At 40.6% G+C, this 21,706-nt stretch overlaps 1 protein-coding gene across 1 annotated transcript in view; it reads right to left on the bottom strand.

The window, feature by feature from the left end:
* Positions 1-386: 386 nt before the first annotated feature.
* The window catches only part of LOC134222538 (cyclin G), a 44,514-nt gene continuing 23,194 nt past the window's right edge, over positions 387-21,706 (bottom strand). The window contains exons 3-7 of the mRNA XM_062701705.1: positions 19,732-20,261; positions 11,506-11,748; positions 4,522-4,896; positions 4,227-4,450; positions 387-3,641 (exon numbers count right to left, since the gene is read on the bottom strand). Coding sequence (XP_062557689.1) covers positions 3,557-3,641; positions 4,227-4,450; positions 4,522-4,896; positions 11,506-11,748; positions 19,732-20,241 — 1,437 coding nt within the window. The 5' untranslated portion in view covers positions 20,242-20,261 and the 3' untranslated portion in view covers positions 387-3,556. The remainder of the gene's footprint in view (positions 3,642-4,226; positions 4,451-4,521; positions 4,897-11,505; positions 11,749-19,731; positions 20,262-21,706) is intronic.

Genomic DNA, 21,706 nt, shown 5'->3' on the forward strand with positions numbered 1-21,706 from the left:
TCATATCGTTTTTAATCCGTGCCTTTGTGTGTGTATGCGTATGCTTTGAAACTCTTCTGCGCTTTCCTGCTGTTCTTTTCGGTTCTGCTGCTCTCTTTCAAAATATTCCTTCGAGGAGGGTCGTTCTCTGCGCTCAGTTTGTTTGTTTGTGTTCTTATCACTAGTTTAAACAATGTATATCATAATTACCACGGGGGGGCAGGGATGACGAATTATCGGGGAAAGGATGGATTAACGAACAAAAGAGATTGGCGATGGACCACGCTTGCTTCAAACCAGTGAAATGGGCGTTTATGAGCCGTGGGTATGAGAGTACGAGATTTAAACGAACACAATTGATGAGATGTTGGGATTGGGAGGATCGGGGAAGATACGTACACATATAATAAGTATATATAAAAAAGATTTGTATTTTTTTTTTGTTTTGGAAGTACGATTACACGATTTTACGACAAAAAATAAAAACTATGCGAACGAGAATTATGAAGTGCTTCTTACTTTTCTTGCTTGTTTTGATGAGTTTTCTTTTTCGGGTAAGTGCATTTTTTATTTGTCCCGAAAACAAAACTAACACACATGCGCGATGGAATTAATGGTGGATAAAAAATCTCTTTTTCGGTTTATTCTCAGTTGCTTTCTTCTATTCTCTCTCTTTTTTTCAGATTCGCTCAGCGGACTCTGCGCTTAGTCACTTTTCTAGTAAGTGTCTCTTTCACTTTTAGTTTGTGTTTGCACTTGGTTTTTACTTTTTTTCTTTGTTTCATAAATAAATAATTTGTTTAAAAACAGGAAAATAATTTACAAAAATATAAACGAGAAAGGTAGGTACACAAATATTAATGAATAATAGTGCTTGCCTTGTTTTGCTCTTTCTAAAAAAAATAACGGACTGTGTTACACAAAAAAGATAACCAGAGTTCTCTTACTTTTTGTTTCCAGCAATCTCTTTCTTTTATGTAAAGCTTGCTTTTCTCGCTCTCATTTCGCCCTTGAAACGGGACTTCATTTTTTGTTTTAAATTAATCGAATCACAATAACTTTGCTTTATAAATTAATATTTAATAGTTAAAATACTATATTCTTCAGTTTGCCTTCTTGTTTACTTTTTCATTTTTTATACTTTCAGAGACAAGATCTGTTTCATTTTACTAAATTGGTTTTTTTGTTTTTATTTTTTATACGACTCAGTGGGGATGGGATAACGGGGTTTTCGCATCTTTTAGCCCGGGGGTTCGAACGCGGAAGTATTCGAGATCAGACAACAGTGAAAAAACAGTAGAACAGTAGGTTTTGCTTCCGGATCGAACGCACACGCCACGCTGCAGAGAATTGAAAATCCCACCATCTCATCCCCGCCGTCGTTACGAAGTTGGACGCTTCTTCTTCTTCTTTCGGTTGTTGTTTCCATGCGAAGCCCATCGATGACGGAGGACGGCATTGCTGCACCCGGTCACCGGTACAACGCCTTTTTCGGGCGCGGTTTCCACCTCCTCCACCTGGGCTTCTAAGGCGACATTCGTCGTCATTGTTCGATTTGTTCTTGTTTTGTATTTCCACTCACTGTTCGGATTGTACGAACAAGTGAAACGTGGAAAAAGAGATTTTTCTCTGTTTCGTTTTGTTTTTGCTTGAAGATGTTGGCGACTTGGCCTCTGGTTTCTTATCTCACAACTATTACTACTGCACGACGACGTCGAAACACAAACAAGCGCGCGTTGTGGGCTTTGCTGAATTCTGATTAATCTTTGTTTTTCTGTTTAAATCGGATTTCAATTAACTATTTTTGCAGTTCAATTCTCTACTTTTTTTCCTCTTCTTATGTGTAATAATAAACTGTGCTATTAGCTGTTGGAATCGATTTCCTGCTCGTATTGTTCAATAGAAAGCGATTAGACAATTTTCACTACTACACTGATTGAAATGACTTCCTTTTTTTGGTTTGATTTTTTTCTGTTTTATTTATGCTTGATAATGTTTAGTATCAGTCGGATCGAGTTCGTAATTTGGGATACAAACTCCGACTTGATTCTTTTTATGCGCTTGATTATTGGAAACTTACTGTTTTTACTTGATTTGTTACACGTTTGGGATCTAGAAGTGGGCTACTTTTTCTGTTTATAAGAAGAAAATGAGAGAAATTCACTACAAAATCACACAAGCTTACACTTTCCGTAGTTTGTTTATTATAATAACGTTGGTTTTGTTTGCTTTTGATGCGTAAAAATCTAATAACACAATTAGTACTGGCTTTTTGTGATAAACTTCTGCTGTTTGCTGTCACGATTCTCGATTTCGTTTTCTTGTGAGATTTTTTCAGTGTCAAGTCTGTTAGTCTGTTGTTAAACCTTCTAGAATAATTCTCGTTCTTTTCCTGGATCTTCACCTTCTCTCTGCTTAGGTTTGTTTTACGTTTTAAACACCTATTTCCTAGATTTTTTTACCTTTTGTATATTTTGTACTTTTTTTGATTTTCTTTTATGCTTTTTTCTTTCTGATTCGTTCTTTTTGTTTTGAATTTTTCCAAGATTTTTGTTGTTGTTTTTTTTTGTTTTTGGATTTTGCTTCAACCTTTTTCAGCTTAGATTAATTAAATCTGTGTATTTAATTAGATCTAGTTTAAAATCAAAAAAGTAAAATATAATCTTACTAGCAAACACGCCTCTGTCGACAAAAAGGCGTCCAATGGCGGCCAATCCCCGGAAAAGCTTCGACGTTTGATGCGAAGAACGTTGTCACACTGCCACACAGTGATGGTAGGTCAAACTATTGCTCTGTTCGTTCCTCTCTCTGATAGTCAAATCTCCAGGTTCCAACAGCGCCACCGACGTTTCTGTTCGCCTTCACAAGGGTGTGCGTTTTTATGTATTTTAGGTATTTTTTGATGTTTTTTTTTTGTATTTTTGTTGATGTAATGTTAGTGATTCTCCTTTGAGAATCCAGCATACACACACGGATCTTTCTTGCAAGTTCCGCCTATATTCTGCAGACAATGATGTTGACGTTATTGTAGACCAGACTGGAATGCAGAATACTTGACACACCACACTAAACACATCCGACTCTGATGTTGTTGATAACTCGCCACCCTCTCTGCAACAAGGCTCACCACACCAGACCACTGAAACGCGAATAAGTTTGCTGCTCTATTCGCTTCTTCTTCGATCTTCTACAGTCACACTCAAGAGTTCCTCCGACGGTTCGTTCACTTCTCCCGAAAAGAAAATGTCTTCTTTCAGAAAAGAAACACCGTACTACACAGTTTCTGTTCTTTCACCGACCCGTCCGCGGGGGGAATTCGTTTTCTTTAATCAACGCTCAAATTGTAAACACTTTTACTAGTCACGATTTGTAGTACTTGGGTTTCCAGGACAAAACAATAATAATTTTCCTATGGGTATAGATTTTTTCCTCATAATTACACGGATTTGAAAATGACGCCACTCACTGTCTGTCTGTACGATCTCGGAACGATCACTCCGAAGAAAACTAACAGAACACCCGCGCGCGTAGTGTCGCGAATGTCTGTTTGTCTGTGTCTTATACGCGGGGGGATCTTCTACTCGTCAAACTGTTCACAAACTGCTACAATGGGTGATGTGGGCCAATCTTCGCCGTCATCTTCGGAGCTGACGCTACCGGTTCTGCAAGTAGAATGGAAACAAATTGAAGGGTTAATTGCCTACATAATTGGCTTGTGGGAAGCTGAGTAATGATGAGTGAATAATAAATTCACTTGAATTGGAAATCGGGGAAACACTTTCTTAGTAAAAGTGCGCTGACTATTGAACTGATGACGCACGAGAAAATACGAGGTGCTGATAACAAGATTTAACAATAGGAGGGTGGGCAAATCTAGTTCAAAAAAATTGTCGTTAAAGCATTCAAAATATTTTACAATTTAAAAGGACATATAAGGCGGGATAAACATAAATGCCTTCGTTTGTCCAGTTGGTCTATGGAAAATGAAAAAGATGGGGAATAAAAATAAATAAATAAGACTGAAACAAACAATTTTTTCCAACTAATATCTCCCTCTTGGCATTTTATGGCCAAATTTAATTATTGGGAACAATCTTTGAGACGCTGACGACTTAATCAGTTCGTTAATTTACTTTGTTTTGCAACTTTGGCATTACAAAAAGTAATTCATCAGTTTTCTTGAATGAAAACTTGGCATAAAAAAGCGCATTTCAGTGTCCTAATCTAGAACCAGTGCTTGTACTCACCTAAATCTAAGGTTACTATTGTTAACGTGACTGTTGTGAGCGTGATGTTCTGCGATGGTGGGCAGATACGAGGTGAGCTTGTCCGTTGGACGCAGCACCTTCATCGTGCGGGACGACAATTTCCAGACCAGTCGCTGCTTGTACGGCATCTTGTGCTGGCCGTTGTACTGCGACAGTATCTTGGCGACAATACTGTGACTGTAGAAGAAGCTCCTGTCGGGGATCTGCAAATAAGGTTCATAAAATATTTAATATTCGATCGATTCAACGCGATTGAGTACGGTGCTCCTCTTACCCGACAAAACTTTTGCAGCTGGATGGCGTAGTCCACCAGATCGTGGATCTGCTGGTTGTACAGCCCGTGCTCCTTGTTCGCGCTGACGTGGGCATCCATCTGGGTGAAGATCATGACCAGGGCCAACTCCGAAGGGCGGATGCTGGCGCAACTGGCGTCGCAGGCCAAAATCTCCAGCCGCATTTCCAGGTCGGCCAGCGAGACGGCCGACGAGAAGATGTCCGTCAACCCAAGCGCATTGGCGGCGTTCTCGAAGATGTAGTAGAACAGCCGGATGAAACCGAGGGCCGTCACCGGAGCGCTGCTCATCTGGACACCAAGTTTGTTGGCAACAATGTCCGCCATGCGCACTAGGTCACGTGACGTGCAACGACACTATTTCGAAGAAGGCGATAGTAAGAAGGAAACGAATGCAGGTTAGAAAACACGTGCTTGTGCTATTTCCCCGCTGCACACGGGAAGTTCAATGTGATTACAAAAGTTTACGTCATCGTCCGTAGTCCGTCTTAGAGCAACGTGCCCACGTTCGTTCAAGTGAGGTTATGTAGAAGATCCCTCCCTTCGCCGCACCGCTTGTCTTAAAATAATCGTAAAGCACACAAATAGTCAAACGGTCATACTACTCGTACGCGGATGGTGGTGGTGGCCGTTGGAATTTCTAAATCGCCCGTACCGCCGGGCAGCAGCAGCACCACCACACGATGCCATTTAGTGCGAAGCATACATCGGAGGAAAGTGAAAATGGAAACCGATAAGAGCGTCGAGGCGCGCGAGCATAGTGCGCGGATCTATACACACGTGTATGCAAATGTTGCACACCCCGCAATGTCCCCAAGCACACGCACTTTGAACATCACGCTGCGTCGTCGTGATCACTAGAGCTGGCCGCTTAATGGGATTAGCGGTGTTCGAATTTTTAAAAATTGTAAAAGTAACTTTAGTCTGTTGGCATTATGTTAATAAAATTAAATAAATCTGCAAACGAACGATTGTAAAATCATACAATTTCGAATGAACAGCATATATAAATAAAATTAAATTATGTTGGGGAAACCTTTACTAATTGATAGGGTTATTTGATTAATTCACATGAATATCAATCAATTACTTGGGATTATTCAACATAGCATTGGAAATTTTGTTTTTTTTTTTGTCTAATTAGGTATTCAATGAACGGACATCCCTAAAATCGCTGGACGTGTGATTGGAGAATACATTCCTCTACAATCTCTGCTGAATGAAGACATTGATGAGTAAAACGTACGACTATTACACATGCCTGTCCAGTCGATAGTGTTGCAAGATATGGGGCGATTCAACTATGATGTCCACTACTTTTCGAGATTTCTAGACCCCCCCTCCCCCCTCTGTCACGCTTTTTTGTATACCCAATATATGTGGTGTCACAAAATCTTAGACCCCCTCCCCCCCTAAAACATGTGACATCATTGTTGAATGACCCCTATGGGTAGTGTTTGCCTTGTAAAGGCCGTAATCGACGCAGCGACTTAATTATAGGCTTGATAATACCGATGCCACCCATCACACCATGCTCGAGACGTATTTGGTTAAGCAAGCTGTGAAAAAAAAACTGAATTAATTTGCATAGCTTACTTACGCAATGTCAAAATTCGAAGATGATAACGGATCGAAGTAGCCCATGGTTGATCAATTTCTTCGATATTCGAACGAGGAAGTTTTTCAACGAATCTCAAACCCTCACGGAATGCGATGCAACATTCGAGTTTGAATTCCAATGAGATGAAAAAGTCGATTCATCCAACTTGATACGGCCTCAGTAAAAAAACAGGTTTCGGTGTCTAAAAATAGCCCCAAGGACTTCCAGCGAGAGCTTCCACAAAGTGGCACAATACACAAATTTCCCGTTCGACTCTGCATAGGAAACGCGCTTCTCCATCATCAGCATAGGCGAAAAAAAAATTGGCATCATTTTGCGACGCAATTTAATCGTACCACTGCCTGCCGACTGTGCGCTGCACGGCGACAACGAAATAAAGCGCCCCCACGTTCAGGGACATCAGCCAGTAGTAAACAAACAACCAGCTTGGCTGATTGTGTGGAGGTAGATGCAGGCCAGGCAGTGAGCAAAAAGGGGCACACTCTTGAAATATGATATTCACGGAACGACAAAGATACATGCAAATAAGCAATGTCAATTTTTTATTCTCATATTTCTGCGATGAAGATATCGAATGCAAAGTAATGAATCAAGCAAACATGTTTTCTCATCATTGATTGACTGTCGACTGTAACAAATTTAATCAAAACAAACAACTTGTAGCTACCAAAGAGTAGACCTTACTACTACTTCGCCTGATTGTAAAACCGGATTATCTGGTATGAGTCAAGTTAAGAAACCATAGACTCCTTTTGTCCTTCATGAGTTCTCATACTTCCTATTTCACGGGTGACACACCACCGCGAGATGGAACGGGCAGTTTGGGCAAGACGAATCATATTCCAAAAATAAAATAAGAAACCCTGTTCGGATCAAGTCGGGTCACACAATTTTAGCGAATAGGCCCTTTTTTTATATTTGACGGAAATTTTTTGAGCTATCAAGTCGGCGAACGAAATTAAAAATTTTTACTCGGATTCTTCACCTTTCAAGGACGAGGAATTTTTATTTTGCTCGATGTCGGAATCAAAGTTCAAGGACGTGAATGTGTCCAATACGGGAACGTAAACACACCGGGCCCATTTTTCGTGCACTGGTAGTTGTCCGATGAAGGCGACGAAGCATCTGAGCAGGGAGATGACTCCGACGTTGATCCTATTGAAAAGCTGTTGAAGGAGGAACAATTTATCAAGGAAAAGCAGATGACGGCGCAGAAGAAGCTACTGGCACGGCAGAATGCGTTGAACGAAAAGCAACTGGATCAGGTACAAAAGATGTATGAGCTGGAGCTCCAGGTACACGCGACACGCGAGATAGTGGAGCAACAGAGAAGCGAGCTACCTTCCGGAAAAAAATTGATGGCAACATCAAAAGAGTGACCGCGTGGAAAGACAAAGACGGCGCTGTCGATGGGAGCTCGAATGGTGAATCATCGGACCGGAAGGCGGATTAATAGCTACAGCAGTCTACGAAGGCAGACAAGCATTCGTTGGCCACATGTTTCAGGGAAACGTCCCCAAATAGTGGAGTCCCACCCAACTCGCTGGAAGTAATCACAATGAAGTCGATAAAACCGGTGAAGGATGTGACTGAAGTCGTCGACATCGAAACTGAGTCCAGCGAAGAAGACGAGTAACGAGTCGTCGACCTATCCATCGAAAAACAGTCGGTGACGCGAAGGGACTAGTGTTACCAGACGTACTCTTTTAAGAGTACATGTACTCTTTTTGAGACAGAAAAATACTGTACTCTTCTTTTTCGGAGAAAAAGGTTATACGTACTCTTTTTAAAAATTGTTAGTACAAATTTGATTTTTTAACTTAACATTGCAGAGTGAATCAATTTTCCTCAGTTTGTACAAATAAAATACGCTAAGATTGTGTAAGTCACGTTTTGAATTGAACGTATTTATTATTTTCATGATATTTAATTTGTTTAACTGTCCCTTGAAACGGCGAAATTTAAGATAGGTCGCCAGTTTTTTTTCGAGAAATTTAGATATCAAAAATTTAAGAAGCCAACACAACACAATCAAATCAAATATGACACAAACTACAAATCCTAATAACAAACTGCATATTGGACCGGACATATGGTTACTACCATGTGTTTGAATTGGGAATAATATTTAAACGTTCGTTCTCATCAGACGGTTTCAAACACAATTCCATCCCACAAATACGAGCAAAAAACAAACCGTTTTGACTCAATTTCCGAACATGACTCATATTCCAAACACTGGCGTTTTAATATCCTACAGTTCATAATTCCATCGGTTTTCCGTACGGAGGATCAAGGTTACAGCCAAATTCAACATCCATCCCATGGAAAGAATCACGCAAATAATGATGAAATTCTCATTTAAAAGCAGGTGCTCAGAATTCGAGTCATGTTCATGATTTGAATCAGAACGGTACAATATCGAACTTAAATGAATTAATGAAAAACATGGATTGTACTCTTTTGTACTCTATTTTCACTTAGTGTGAATGTACTCTTTTCAGTCAAGCCGAATCTGGTAACACTAGACGGGACGAGGCATCCGATCAAAGGTCGAGGTGGCAGTTACGTTGGCAATCGATCGGAACGACCTATCGGGTCGATCGAATTACGAGAGAACAGCAGCAAGCCGTTCGAAAAGAGGTTTTGCAGCATAGTCCAAAGTTTCGTGGGGAACCGTAATTTTGGCCGCAGCTTCGAACACACTACAGCGACGTGTAGAGAGATAATCAGATCTGAATCTGCTCTGCAGTACTGCCTACGAGGAAACGCGCTCACGGCAATCAGGAGTCGGTTAGTTCTGCCTGATTCCGTTCCGGTTTTGATTTGAGCCGGACCGGAATCTGCTCGGGAAGCCAGAGAAGCTGCTGAAGATGCTGCTAACAAAGGAAAGGAAAAAGGAACGCTCCAAAACCTAGAGCGGATCGACTGGAGACGTTTATTAATTTCGGAATCATTCGGTTGTGCGACCATTTGAAAGCCGCTCGACTGACCGATCACATAAACAAGCTGCCGCGAAGCTATCATCTGGAGCGGGGCAAAGTGGAGAGTCCGCTGATAATGTTCATCATCTTCAGGGCCAAAATAGTTTCCAATGTCTCCGAGGTGGCACAATTTATCACGCTGTCGATGAACAAATGGGCGCGCCCTGGAGAAGATAGTCATCGGAGAAGAAGTTTGTACGAATCTGAGCAGAAACGAAGCAAAGTTTCTCGTAGCTGGATTTGCTGGGCCGATTATCTGATCAGGAATTGCGAAGACTTCAGGCAAAATAAACATCGCAGAGCGCCTGTCTGAACAAGCACAATAGATGTCGGTGGAGCCCTTCGAAGCGTCGGTATGCGATATGGAATTGGCATGGGGCTCATCATCCTGTGCCCCCTTCGCAGGACAGGGGGACAAAAGGTCGAAAAGACAAAACGTCGAAAGATCGATGCTTAGGCCGATGACAAACTCACGCGTGTGCGTGCGCGAACGAATCCAAGACAAAAGAATTTCTCTTGCTGATATTCTGCTTTACGAGTTCTTGGACGCATTCCGCATCGCTCGATGCGTCAATATGTCATCGCCCTTATTTTCCTCTTCCTTCTGTCTTTTTCCTTGCTCCTTCTTCCTAATTCCTTAATCATAATATTCTTCTTTCTCATTCCTTTTTTCTTGGTCCTCTTCTTCCTACTTCATTATTTTTGCCTTTTGTCCTTTTAGATCTTCGTGACTTTCGATCTTCTGTCTCTTTCGAATTTTTGTCATATATCCCTTTTCCAGCCTGGACGAAGGATTGTCAACGACGCTGGTGGATGATATGGTGGACTGGAAACATCAACCGGAATGAGAACGAATCTCGGAACATGAAGATGATAATGTCGGCGAGGGGTTCGTTTAACACGCGAACGGTGTCCGAGTTACAGCATCCGAAGCAGAAGCTGTTATACGCAGAGGCGGTCCAACGATACAAACATCTCTCGGAGGGTGTCACCAAAAGACATTCCGTCCGGCGTACCATCTCATCGGGTTAGCGGATAGCAGTTGCATGACTTTATGCATGAAACAGCGTCTACGTCGAATACGCCGTTCCAGGACCGGTGGAGCAGAAAGCGACTACTTTGAAACAGGATTGTTGTAGCGCCAGGATAGAGAAGATTTCCAGATATCTACTGAATGGCCGTTCGACGGACGGACCGCAAATTGGCAACACTAAAGAAGAACGTGCGTCGACAAATAGTAGAATATCTGGGACTTTGAGAGCAGTAAATATGATCTTCCTAAATTCTGAGCTGCTTACGGGTCCAGATATACTCGAGTTTCTCTCTCGTTGCATTTCTGTCAGTAATAAAAAAGAACTAATTTGTATAAAATGCTTGAGTCGACTTGATTCGTTAGGACGGTTCACAAAGTGATAGCATAGCTCAGCTAATTAAAAAATATGTTTGCAGGGCAAAGCTTTCGAAGAGTTGCTACAAACATGTTCATGCAGTTGCATTCCGATTGATATCAAATTTAATAAGTTCATAATATCCACAGCTTATTACGTAATTTCGCGATTCTAAACAGCTGCAACTGAATCCATACAGCTTCTAAGTTACATGACATTGCGCTCATTAGTAAGCAGTTTACGCAACGCCCCGAGATAGCAACGTCAGCGAAATGAACGATCATCACGAACTACCTCAAATCACGCATCAATCACGGAAATGCATTGGACTGCTTTTTTTTACCGAAACTGATAACAGAAAATTCCAACGGTTTTCGATTTCGTTTCCTACTAGGTAGAACTTAAACCGTTATAACTCGCAGTTTGGTTCGCCTCACTATGGCTCATCGTCCCATAAATAATACATAGTACCCGATAAGAATTGAAAAACGTATGTAAACATTCGAAAACGAATCAGTCCAGTCATGCCCTAGAAACAGCTTCGAGTTTTACATCTGCCATAATAACACTTCGGTTCGGAATCATACGAACCATAAGCGAGGATGACTACTCAAGCTCCGCTAACTGGAAGAGTAAACAAAATCTCTAATCTAAATATATTTTCAAATTTACGACGATGAAGTCGGCGACGCGGAGCAAGAACGTTACGTCGCGTTAACACGGTAGGGTGATCTCTGAAGGGTAACAAGTTAAACCAACACGTATCCTTGGTTTGATGGATGGGACGAGTGTAGGTCGTCCGTGAGGAGAATAATTAGAATTATCAATCAAAGAGCAAATTCGAAAATCGTTCCGTCTATGTCCACTCCACTCGAAGGGATTTGACGGTGTGTCGTTGGGTGTCAAGGTCAAGGCGGCATCATGTGTCAGAATGAATCAACAAACACCTGCAAACACAACTAAAGGGACTTACCTGTGAGATAGCGACCAAATCTTCGGTGTCAATCTGCGGCAGGTTGAGCTGCTGCACTGCCAGATGGAATGAGCTGACCGAAATGCAGGCCATGTGCTTCGGACGGACCTTCATTTTGGTCAGGAAGCGGTCGACCAAGTTAATGGCCGCGAACAGGACATCGTTCGGCAGTTCGTACCAGACCTTGAGGCAACGCAGCACGTGCGCCGCCCCATCACGCGTATCGATGGTGATCTCGCCATTCTGTTTCGATTATAAAAAAAAATGTCATCAAATAGATGGAAAAGAATATAAAACAACGTTAAGAATCTGTTCATGGAAAGTGTGTCAGGAATTAAAATTAGGTTCGTTTTCTTAGCAGGGGAGCCATTAATTAGGAGAACGAATTCAGAGGATGAAAAATTATCATACTACAAAAAAGTGGCGTAAGCGTCGCTTTCGCATACTTCGCATAGGTTTGTTTTGCTACTCTGGGCAACGATCCAAGCAACCGCGAAGGTGAAACAACAAACACACCATCCATCGGCTACTCCGCTGAGGAGTGACCAAACCGGTACTCTCGTGTCGTATACGTTTGTGTAGAGCTGGATGGTGGAGACGCATGGTGCTAAAGCTATGTATGTATTTTGACATTGAATTATAAAATTTTATTAAAGAGCTGATCGACTACGACCGTATAGGCCCATACACATCCTTACGCACGTTATTAATGTGCGCGCACGGACAAGCGCAAATTCCTTCATTTTTTTTTGTTATTTTGCTCACATCTTGATTTTTTTCATGGTTTTTACAGCGCTGTTGCCTTGGTAGTGTTTTCAGAAGGAATCAACAAACGAAATAAAAAAAATCATGAATGTGTAAAGTATAAACAGATGTGTGGTAAGGCAAACAACAGCTAAGTATAGGCAAACGTTCGTCTTCGAAGCTACCTACCACTTTTTCGGCGTTGGTCGGACCGCATTCAAGTATGTTTATGCAGCCCGTATCGTACAACGAGATAGTCACGGCTTCGAACAGCTATGTTCATGTTCGAGGGTGGTTGTTGAAACTGAAACCGAAGACCTCACATTGAACAATTGCCATGTACGCCATGGGATGATGTATATTAGGGCTAGTGAAATCGAACATGCACAAACAGAATTAATGGTCAGAGGTATCCATTATATCAAATAGGTATGCTTCCATTTGCGTAAACTATTCATGATGGATCGATGCGTCAAATTAATCGCAGATGTCTGATCGAACCAAATAATGTAAATTTGATACAATTCCTTTGCAAATGAAGTGGCATATCCATGATGACTGACTGGATATCAGAATCAGACTGTGGCAATTTGAAATTTGCAACAATGCAACATTCGGATGTTAGGACCAACAAACTGGTTTCATTCTCCGGTTTACATCAGCTGCGATGGTTGTTCCAGTCGGTTGCACTCGTCACATGACCAAGTTTCCAGCTTTAGGTGCTTGGCTTGGCAAACGCAGACAACCATGACAGCCAACAAACGTCACTGTCTATGAACAATCCACATCGGAGACCATATTTTATTAGAATCGTCGAGTCAGAAGAGCGAAACAGAAAGCGCAAAACGGGCTAGCGTGATTCCATTGCTATGTAAATTGTTCCGCCGTCAGCCGCCATCATTATCCATTGTGCCTTTCGGAACTTGCAACCAGGGGGGAAAAATCTCAAAATCGAAGCAAAGAGGTGCATGCATTTTAACTGCGCGTAGCGAAATTGAATAAATAAATTTTACTGACAGTGCCAGCGGCCGTTAGTAGTTCAGCTGTACGACGCACTCCTATTGTTTAGACGAAGCCGTAACAACGCTAATTATACTCAAAGACCGCTCTCACCGAGCACACACAACAGTGATTGCTTTGATGGGCGAAAACAAAAAAATAACAACGGCACTTACGCGGAGCCAAGTAGATTTTTTTGCACAATTTAAATACAATGCGCTGCCTACTGCTATTGCCACTGACCAGTGCACGCCACCACCGTTGGGCTAAACAGGGTCATTCAACTCGAAAAAAGACTTTCGTCGTATGGAGCTCTCAATTTGATAAAACGCAACATCACCCCATAGTTAAGGTAAAGACAAAAACAATTTTTTTTAATCAAATTTTTAAAGTCCACAATTACCGCGGTTATCACCGGTTATGGTGAGCTGACGATTTTCCGATGTTCTTTGTTTATTATCATCGAAAAAAAAGAACCAGCCAGCGGTGTCGCAATCGCACGTCACAAGACCCTTGTCGCGATAAGCACACTACTTCAGTCCGCTGTTTTTATTTGCGAAACGCTAGGCCAAGCGCAAAAAGCAAACAAGCTGTCGGGGCTTTGCGAACGCTAATAGAAGGTAGGACAAAAATTATTGATTAGCGGGATCTAGCAGAGCCTCTGTAGCTTACAACGATGACAATCAAATGGACGCTATAAACCAACAATGAATAATGAGTTGCTAATAGCTGCACTCGTTAATAATTGTTCAAATTGACTTCATTTGATTCTATTACAGTCATGGCTTTCTTGTCACAAAAGACATACTTCGATCACCATTCCGCGATCGATTTTTTTTCTCTTTTTGAAGTCGGTTTCAAATGATTGGGACTAAGAATGAAGCGATCATTCTAAATATAGAACCATATCATAAGCTCTATCACACATGCACGCATACTAGCGCATGAAACGAGGGACCCGACCACGGGACCAAAGTTGAAGGTTGTCGTTGTACTGAACTCCGTGCGAGCAGCAAGTGGAGTGCAGCAGTTCTATATATTCCGAGTCGAAATCGGTTCCATTTTTTCGTTCTCTGTTCAACTTTTAACCCGACTTGGTGCGGCGAGGCGAGTTGGTACTTGTAGATACGTGTTCTCGCTAGAAGGAACGAGAGGAGACGAACGGAGAAGCGCGGGTTCACTAGATCTGGTTCCTACGCGATGTGTTTATACAGCACAATCGAACAAGCATGCCCGAGAGCGAGTAATCGAGGCGAAGCTAAACCATTAATGACGGCAGTACTGCTGGGCAGTTGATTCGGGAAGAGGGAAACGGAACGAATGGCAACCCTCGGCTCGCCAGTCGCCTGACAACATTATGATATGAATAATTGCCATGCAAAAGGGACGAGGGGACGCGGTTAGGGCCTATTGGAGACTGCGAGCGAGGTGTTATCAAAGCATTCTCGCCAGACAGTGCGCACCACAAGCGCAAAAGAACCTCTACGTGACAAAAGTGGCGTTTCTCGTCCTGGCACACAGGTGCGATGAAATCTCGCTTTTCTGCTTTTCAGACTGATGGTTTTCACCCTTTTTTTGTGATTTATGTGCTGTTGAAGACAAAATCTTACAATAATCTAGTTTCTTGATAATGGCACAACGATTTCCTTATTATGTATTGAGACATTATCTGAAATTTAATGTTTGAAGGTAGTGCTTATTCATCATGTTGTTTTGACTCGATTATTCAAAACTATATGGCGCATACCGAAACATGCTTACAATCCAATTAGCGAATAACGTTCAATGATCAAAACACGTCTAATGCGTCAAACGAACATAAGTAAACATCATGATTCAGCTGTATTTTACAAAATATCGGTGAATCATATTCGTCAGTGACGTGGATAATTGTAAATGCCATGTCATGTGTAAATTCTGTTTACATATAAAAACTTGATTGTATTGTATTGTATCCGTTTGACATATTTCGATTTTTTTTTAAACACATTAATAAAGTTTTAAAAAAATATTTCGATTTCTCGTAAATTTTGTAAGAAGTGAGAAATTCGAAGTGTGATGTAATAAGTGAGAAGTTAGTAGAGAGAAGTGAGAAGTTAGAAGTGAGAAATTCTAAGTGCGAAGTAGTAATAGTGAAGTAGTGAGAAATAAAAAGATAGAAGTTATAAGTTAAAAGTGATAAGTGAGAAATCAGAATCAGAATCAGAAGTGAAATTTAAGAAGTTATAAATGAGAAGGGATAATAGAAAAGTGAAAAATGAGAACTGAGATGTGCGAAATGAAAAGTGAGAAATTAATAGTGAGTAGTGCGAAGTGAGAAGTGAGTAAGAGGAAGAGGGAGGTGAGAAGCGAGATGTGCGAAGAGAGAAGTAAGAAGTAATTAGTGAGAAATAAGTGTAAACGTGAAAAGTAAGAAGTGAGAAGGGAAAAGTTAGAAGTGAAAAGATAAAAGTTAGAAGTGACAAGTGATGTGAGAAATAAGAAGTCAGAAGTAAAATATAAGAAGTTATAAGTGAGAAGTGCGTAGTGAGAGTTGAGAATCTTAACTTGAGATGTACGAAATGAGAAGTGAGAAATAAAGAGAGGTGAGAAGGGAAAATGAGAGAGTGAGAAATTCGATGTGTGAAGTAAGAAATGGAAACGAGGTGTGTGAAGAAAGAAGTGAGATGTGAGTAGAGGGAAGTGAGAAATGAGAAGTAAGAAGTGAGAAGAGAAATGTAAGAAGTCAAAAATTCGAAGTGCGAAGTAGTAATAGTGAAGTAGTGAGAAATAAAAAGTTAGAAGTGAAAAGTAATAAGTGAGATATAAGAAGTTATAAGTGAGAAGGGATAATAGAAAAGTGAAAAATGAGAAGTGAGATGTGCGAAGTGAGAAGTGAGAAATTAATATTGAGAAGCGAATAAGTGGAAGCCAGAGGTGAGAATCGAGATGTGCGACGAGAGAAGTAAGAAGTAATTAGTGAGAAGTGAGAAATTAGTGTAAAAGTGAAAAATAAAAAGTGAGAAGTGATATGTAAGAAATGAGAAGTCAGAAGTAAAATATAAGAAGTTATGAGTGAGAAGCGAGAAGTGCGTACTGAAAGTTGAGATGTGCGAAGTGAGAAATTAATAAAGTGAGGTGAGAAGTGAAAAGTAAAAAGAGAGAAGTGATAATTCACAGTAAGAAATGGAAAGTGTGAAGTAAGAAGTGAGAAATTCGAAGTGCGAAGTAGTGAGAAATAAAAAGTTAAAAAGTTAAAAGTGATAAGTGAGAAATCAGAAGTGAGATAAGTGAGAAGAGATAATAGAAAAGTGAAAAATAAGAAGTGACATGAGCGAAGTGAAAAGTGAGAAATAAATAGTGAGAAGTGCGGAGTGAGAAGTGGTAAGAGGGAGAGGAGGTGAGAAACGAGATCTGCGAAGAGAGAATTAAAAAGTTATTAGTGAGAAGTGAGAAATGAGAAGTGACAGGTAAGTTGTGAGAAGCGAGTAGTAATAAGAAGTGAGGACCGGGGAACGAGAAGCAAGAAACGAGATTCTTTCTCTTTTCTCCGTTTTTTTTTTCTTCCTTCTTCGTTCTGTCTAATATCTCTCTACTCATTTCTCACTACTCAACATCTCGCTTCTCACTTCCCAATCATCATCTCCCAGTTCTCACCCCTTGCTTCTGTTTATCTCACTACTCACATCCTACTTCTCTCTGCGCAACTATTACATCTCACTTTTCACCACTTACTTCTCATTTCTCACTTTCCACCACTCACATATACTGCACACATCTCACTAATCAATACTAACTTCCGTTTTTCAGTACTCACTTCTCATTACTCTGTACTTATTTTGAACATCTAATTTCTCACTTCTCAGTTCACGCTGTTCACTATTCACTTCGAACATCTCACTTCTCACTTCACTTAATAAGGAAACAAATTTTAACTACTCGGCCAAATATAAATGTGTTCCCTATCTCGATACCTCCCTAACTCGATGGTCCCTTCAATGTCGAGTAAGGGAGAGTTCATTGTATGCCAAATAACTATGATGCCGAACGGCGTTATGCCAGCGCCGTACATATTTCTATTGGTGAACATTATGACTCACAAGAATTTAATGAGCTGACCATGTAATCCATTTTCTATTTGTGATACAAAGTTATGAGTCAATGAATCGTCGAAATGTGTTCAAAACGGTGCCGTTATTATACCGAATGGTCATTTGTGAAAAATGAAAAGTTTGAAGTGATAATTGAGAATTGAGTGACAAAAAGAATGTCGAAAGAAAAACAAGGAGAAGAAGTGTAAAAACGAAAAAGGACGACGGAAGAAGAAAAAGGAATAAAAATGAAGAAAAATGAATAACTGAAAAATGAACTCACTTTTTATTCGCCCTAATATACCTGATACCATCCAAAACAGAGGTAATAGCCTATTCAGATTGGGCTATTTATGACTTTGTTAAGTGAGAGGGTATCCAATTATTACGAGGTGTTCAGACTGCAGCAAGATAATATATCTTGACGTTTCCATGTTTCCTCATTTGCACGCTAATACAGGGTTGAATTCAAGGAGAGTTTTAAAATTTAATTTGCGAAATCAAGCATTTGTGTGGCGACAATCGAACATTTTTTCTAAACAAAGATTCCACGAAAAAAAAAATATTAAAAAAAAAATATGAAAAGGTATTTTTGAAGAATATTTGAAGCTCTCATTAAGGATAATGAGCGAAGCTACATTCATTAGTTGGGTGCGCCGTTCTTCGGGGAATCAGACTATTCCTCAATTTATTTTTAAGTTTAAAAAGTATTTTGATTCTGTACTATGATCGAACGGAGATTTGATAGAAAAATTTAGATACTTTTGGGAATTCTCACAAATAAATAAAAAAAGGACGATTGGACCAATTTTCAGAAAATATTATCGAACTAAAATGTATTTCCACCAGTATCTCCATGTATGAAGGGCAACTCAGCAATTTATTTATTTTTTTCAAAAATGGAAACTGAACCATTGTGTTCTACTCGACAATCAATGATACAGCTTCTAACAAAATCGAATCATGTGAATGTGATATAATTTAAACTGGATTTTGGATGAATTAATGCATTGCCAGTCCATGTTTTATTTAAGGTTTTTCTACTTTATATATACATCCCATTCAAATCGTACAGTTGTCCCACGTGAAAAATGTTGAAATCCAAAGTATATTAAGCCATTCAAGGAGCAGAATTGAAACAATTTATGAAATCATGTTTATTCATCAAATATATTCGTTTTACAACCATTCCTACGTTTTAAATTGTCTTCCGCATTGGCCCTTGAACTTTGAAAATTTATTCGATTTGTTCTATTAAATCTAGGTTTAAGTTAAATACTTCATGTTAATTCTAGAGAGCATCTGTTTTTTAAACAATTCATGTTGAATAAGTGGAGAATAAATAATTATCATCATTATTTTCATCATATAAAATGCTTTCCACAAAACCATCACAATCCGAGTTATTCTTCAGCGCTCAGAAGATTTCCATCTAACATGCATTCGACCCTGCTGCGACAGAAAGAGCATGACTGTCAACTACGAAACAAAATGAAAACAGAGAGAATTTCTCTCTGCCAAAAAGAGCGCGTGACGCTTGTCAGTTTTGTTTTGTTGAATTTCTCCCTGCATTCCAGTTAGAACGAAAGCTCTCTCGTAATAATTGTTCGTAATAAATTCTTTGTGACTCTTTTTAGCGGGTATCTTTTGACAGCGCAAAATGTATGGAATATTACGTAAATAATGACATCATAAAGCGTATTTACCCTGAAACGCCAATTATTATGTCATTAATGGCGTAATCTGAATAGGCTATAAATCAATGAAAATGATGTTTTTAATTTGAATCGATACATCGCCGAAACGTGTTGATGTACATTCTTGTCCACCAAAGCTTTTTTTCCTTAAAAAGTTGCATGTATAATTATATTAACATTGTCAATAGCGATATCTATGATACAAAATCACACTGCTAAAAAAACTAAGGCGTATTGGTCTGATAACTATAGTCACTCCTAATCATCACCATCTTCAAGCGTCACAAAACTGGATTGCACTGCTTAGTTAGCAGAACGCATATCGAACATAACAGGCGGCATCACGAAAGATAAGGTAACGAAGAAGGTATCGAACATTAGTTTTCAGACGTCCTTTATCGACCTCTTCGTCAGATTGATCATTCTCATGTGCCAGTCGCATGATACGTACATTATTCCCGATAGTTTGCGATCAACACACACACGTAATCTACGAAGTGTAGGGCTGTAAGCTGTATAATCTTTAATAATGAATTGTAATCTGTCGTACAAACAACTTTTTCGTAGATTGTGATATTTGTATCTGGTTCATAGAACAATCTCAAAATATTGTCATCCATCTTGAATTCGTTAAATAGTGAAAGATAAATGGAATAGGAATTGCAAGGATGAGGATAGTAAAAACGGGATGTTTTAAAAATTTCAATCATACTTACACATGACTGCTGTGGCAGGTAGAGGTTCGGCTGGTACTTAGGTTCCAAGGCAAGTAGTTCACTCAGCTTGGCCATCATCTGCTCGAACGACATGGCTGGCTGCTGCGGAGCTTGGGGCTGTTGCTGCTGCTGCAGGGGCGCTGTCGAATGTGACTGTTTCTGTGGGGATAGCGACTTGGCTCCTGCCAAGTCTTGTGGGCCACCTCCGGCGAGGTGGCTGCCATTGCTGGTGGTCGCTTCGGCCGTCAGGCTGTAGCTGGCGCCCGTTGCCTGATCGTCCTCCTGCGACTCCATAAGAACTGCATCAGCAGCATCCGGTGTCCCAAGCCGGCCCTCTAACAACATCCGCTGATTATGTTGCATCTCCTCTGATACATGAACCTTGCGCAGCATCATCGGCTCGTCGTCATCCATACAGGCGTTGCCACTGCAGCCGATGCCGACGTGCTCTTGCTGGTCGATGTTATTGTTCATAGTATCGACAGAATAGCAGCGTACAGGGACAGACATACTGAGGGCTGGCCTAGTACCTATTATGATACGCAACAAATTTGCGTGGAAGATGTAAGAAATCAGTAAAACTGCTCTCACGGCACAACCTTCACAGGCTGTGGCAAACTCTTGGAAGCTCGCGTCGGACGGGATCAGGTGGTGTAATTAAGCGTTCTGCTGACTGACCAGAAAGAACACGGAATTCGCACCTTCCCTGCGTTTCCCAGACTCTCCACGCTCCAGTGAGCTCTAGGTACTATCAACTTCACGCTCAAAGCGCACCACTCAGGTTTCGTTATCAATGAACCGTGAACCCGGATCAGCGGATGACGAAAGCGAAAGTGTTCGTTTTGGGGAAGGGCCTCGGTTGTTTCGATAGAGAAAAACTCAATGAAATATGTTCTGAAATGTGACACTCAGAAATAACCCTCAACTAGACACACACACGAACCGCAATTCCCGTTAGGTATACACCAGTTCAAAAAACAGGACCCACCAAAGTAGTGAATCCTAGCGAACTTTAATACCTTTTTTTCTTCGTTAGTAGTAACGTGAATAACGCGCGATGCGCGACTTCTTCTAGCTGTTGTGTCGTCGTGTGTGCAATCGACTACTAATCTCCCTATAGTCTATTGAGTCTACGTACAAATTGGTCAACTGCCGTATTTTACTACGCAGCAACCTTAATACGCCTTTACGGTTAGCCTTGATCAATTTGGAGGAAAAACAACGCACCAACACAAACACCGAATAAGGTGTCACGTCTCTTCCGAGATTGTTGAACTATCACTAGACCATTAAATTTCTTGCTCGACAAGAGTTGCACAGAATCCAACGACCTTTACAAGACTGTTGCGCCCCGTCGATAACTCAGATGATCGAATCAAGAAATTTACGATCCGTAAATGCAACGTTGCTCGAAGCGGAAACGAATGCTAATGAGCGTGTGCTCTTTCACTCTCCCAACAGGCTAGATCGATGTCTGTCAACCGTTTCTGTTTTGTCTCTAATTGTCTCGATGAATAGATTTACGGGTTTTTGGAACTTCGCTTTCCACACCAGGTAAGGAAGAATCACCACCGCAAAACTTACTTTTTTTCTGTACGATCTGTGGAAATGAGGGTACAAGGTTTAATTAAGGTTTTCGAGTACAAAGCAAAACAAATGAAAATGATTGAAAATGAAACGATCAAATAAATTAAATCTAAATGTGATATTTCTTGTGTGTACGAAGTAAGTGTTGATTTTTTTAGCAAATGGGTGCAACACAAATTCACGTGTATGTAGGTAAACAAAATACGCAATCAACACCTCATTAAGTTTAGTGTAAACCTTTGGCTCAAATTCTAATATTGTTCCACTTATTTATGCTATTTCAAACCAGTGGGGTCACGTGTGACTATATGCGAAACAAGCCAGAGACGAGACGGAAGTTCAAAAGTAGCCTAATCGGTCAGCTGTATATTAATTCGCCGTCCAATGT

Source organism: Armigeres subalbatus, chromosome 1 (genome assembly GCF_024139115.2).
Source record: "Armigeres subalbatus isolate Guangzhou_Male chromosome 1, GZ_Asu_2, whole genome shotgun sequence".
Lineage (NCBI taxonomy): Eukaryota > Metazoa > Arthropoda > Insecta > Diptera > Culicidae > Armigeres > Armigeres subalbatus.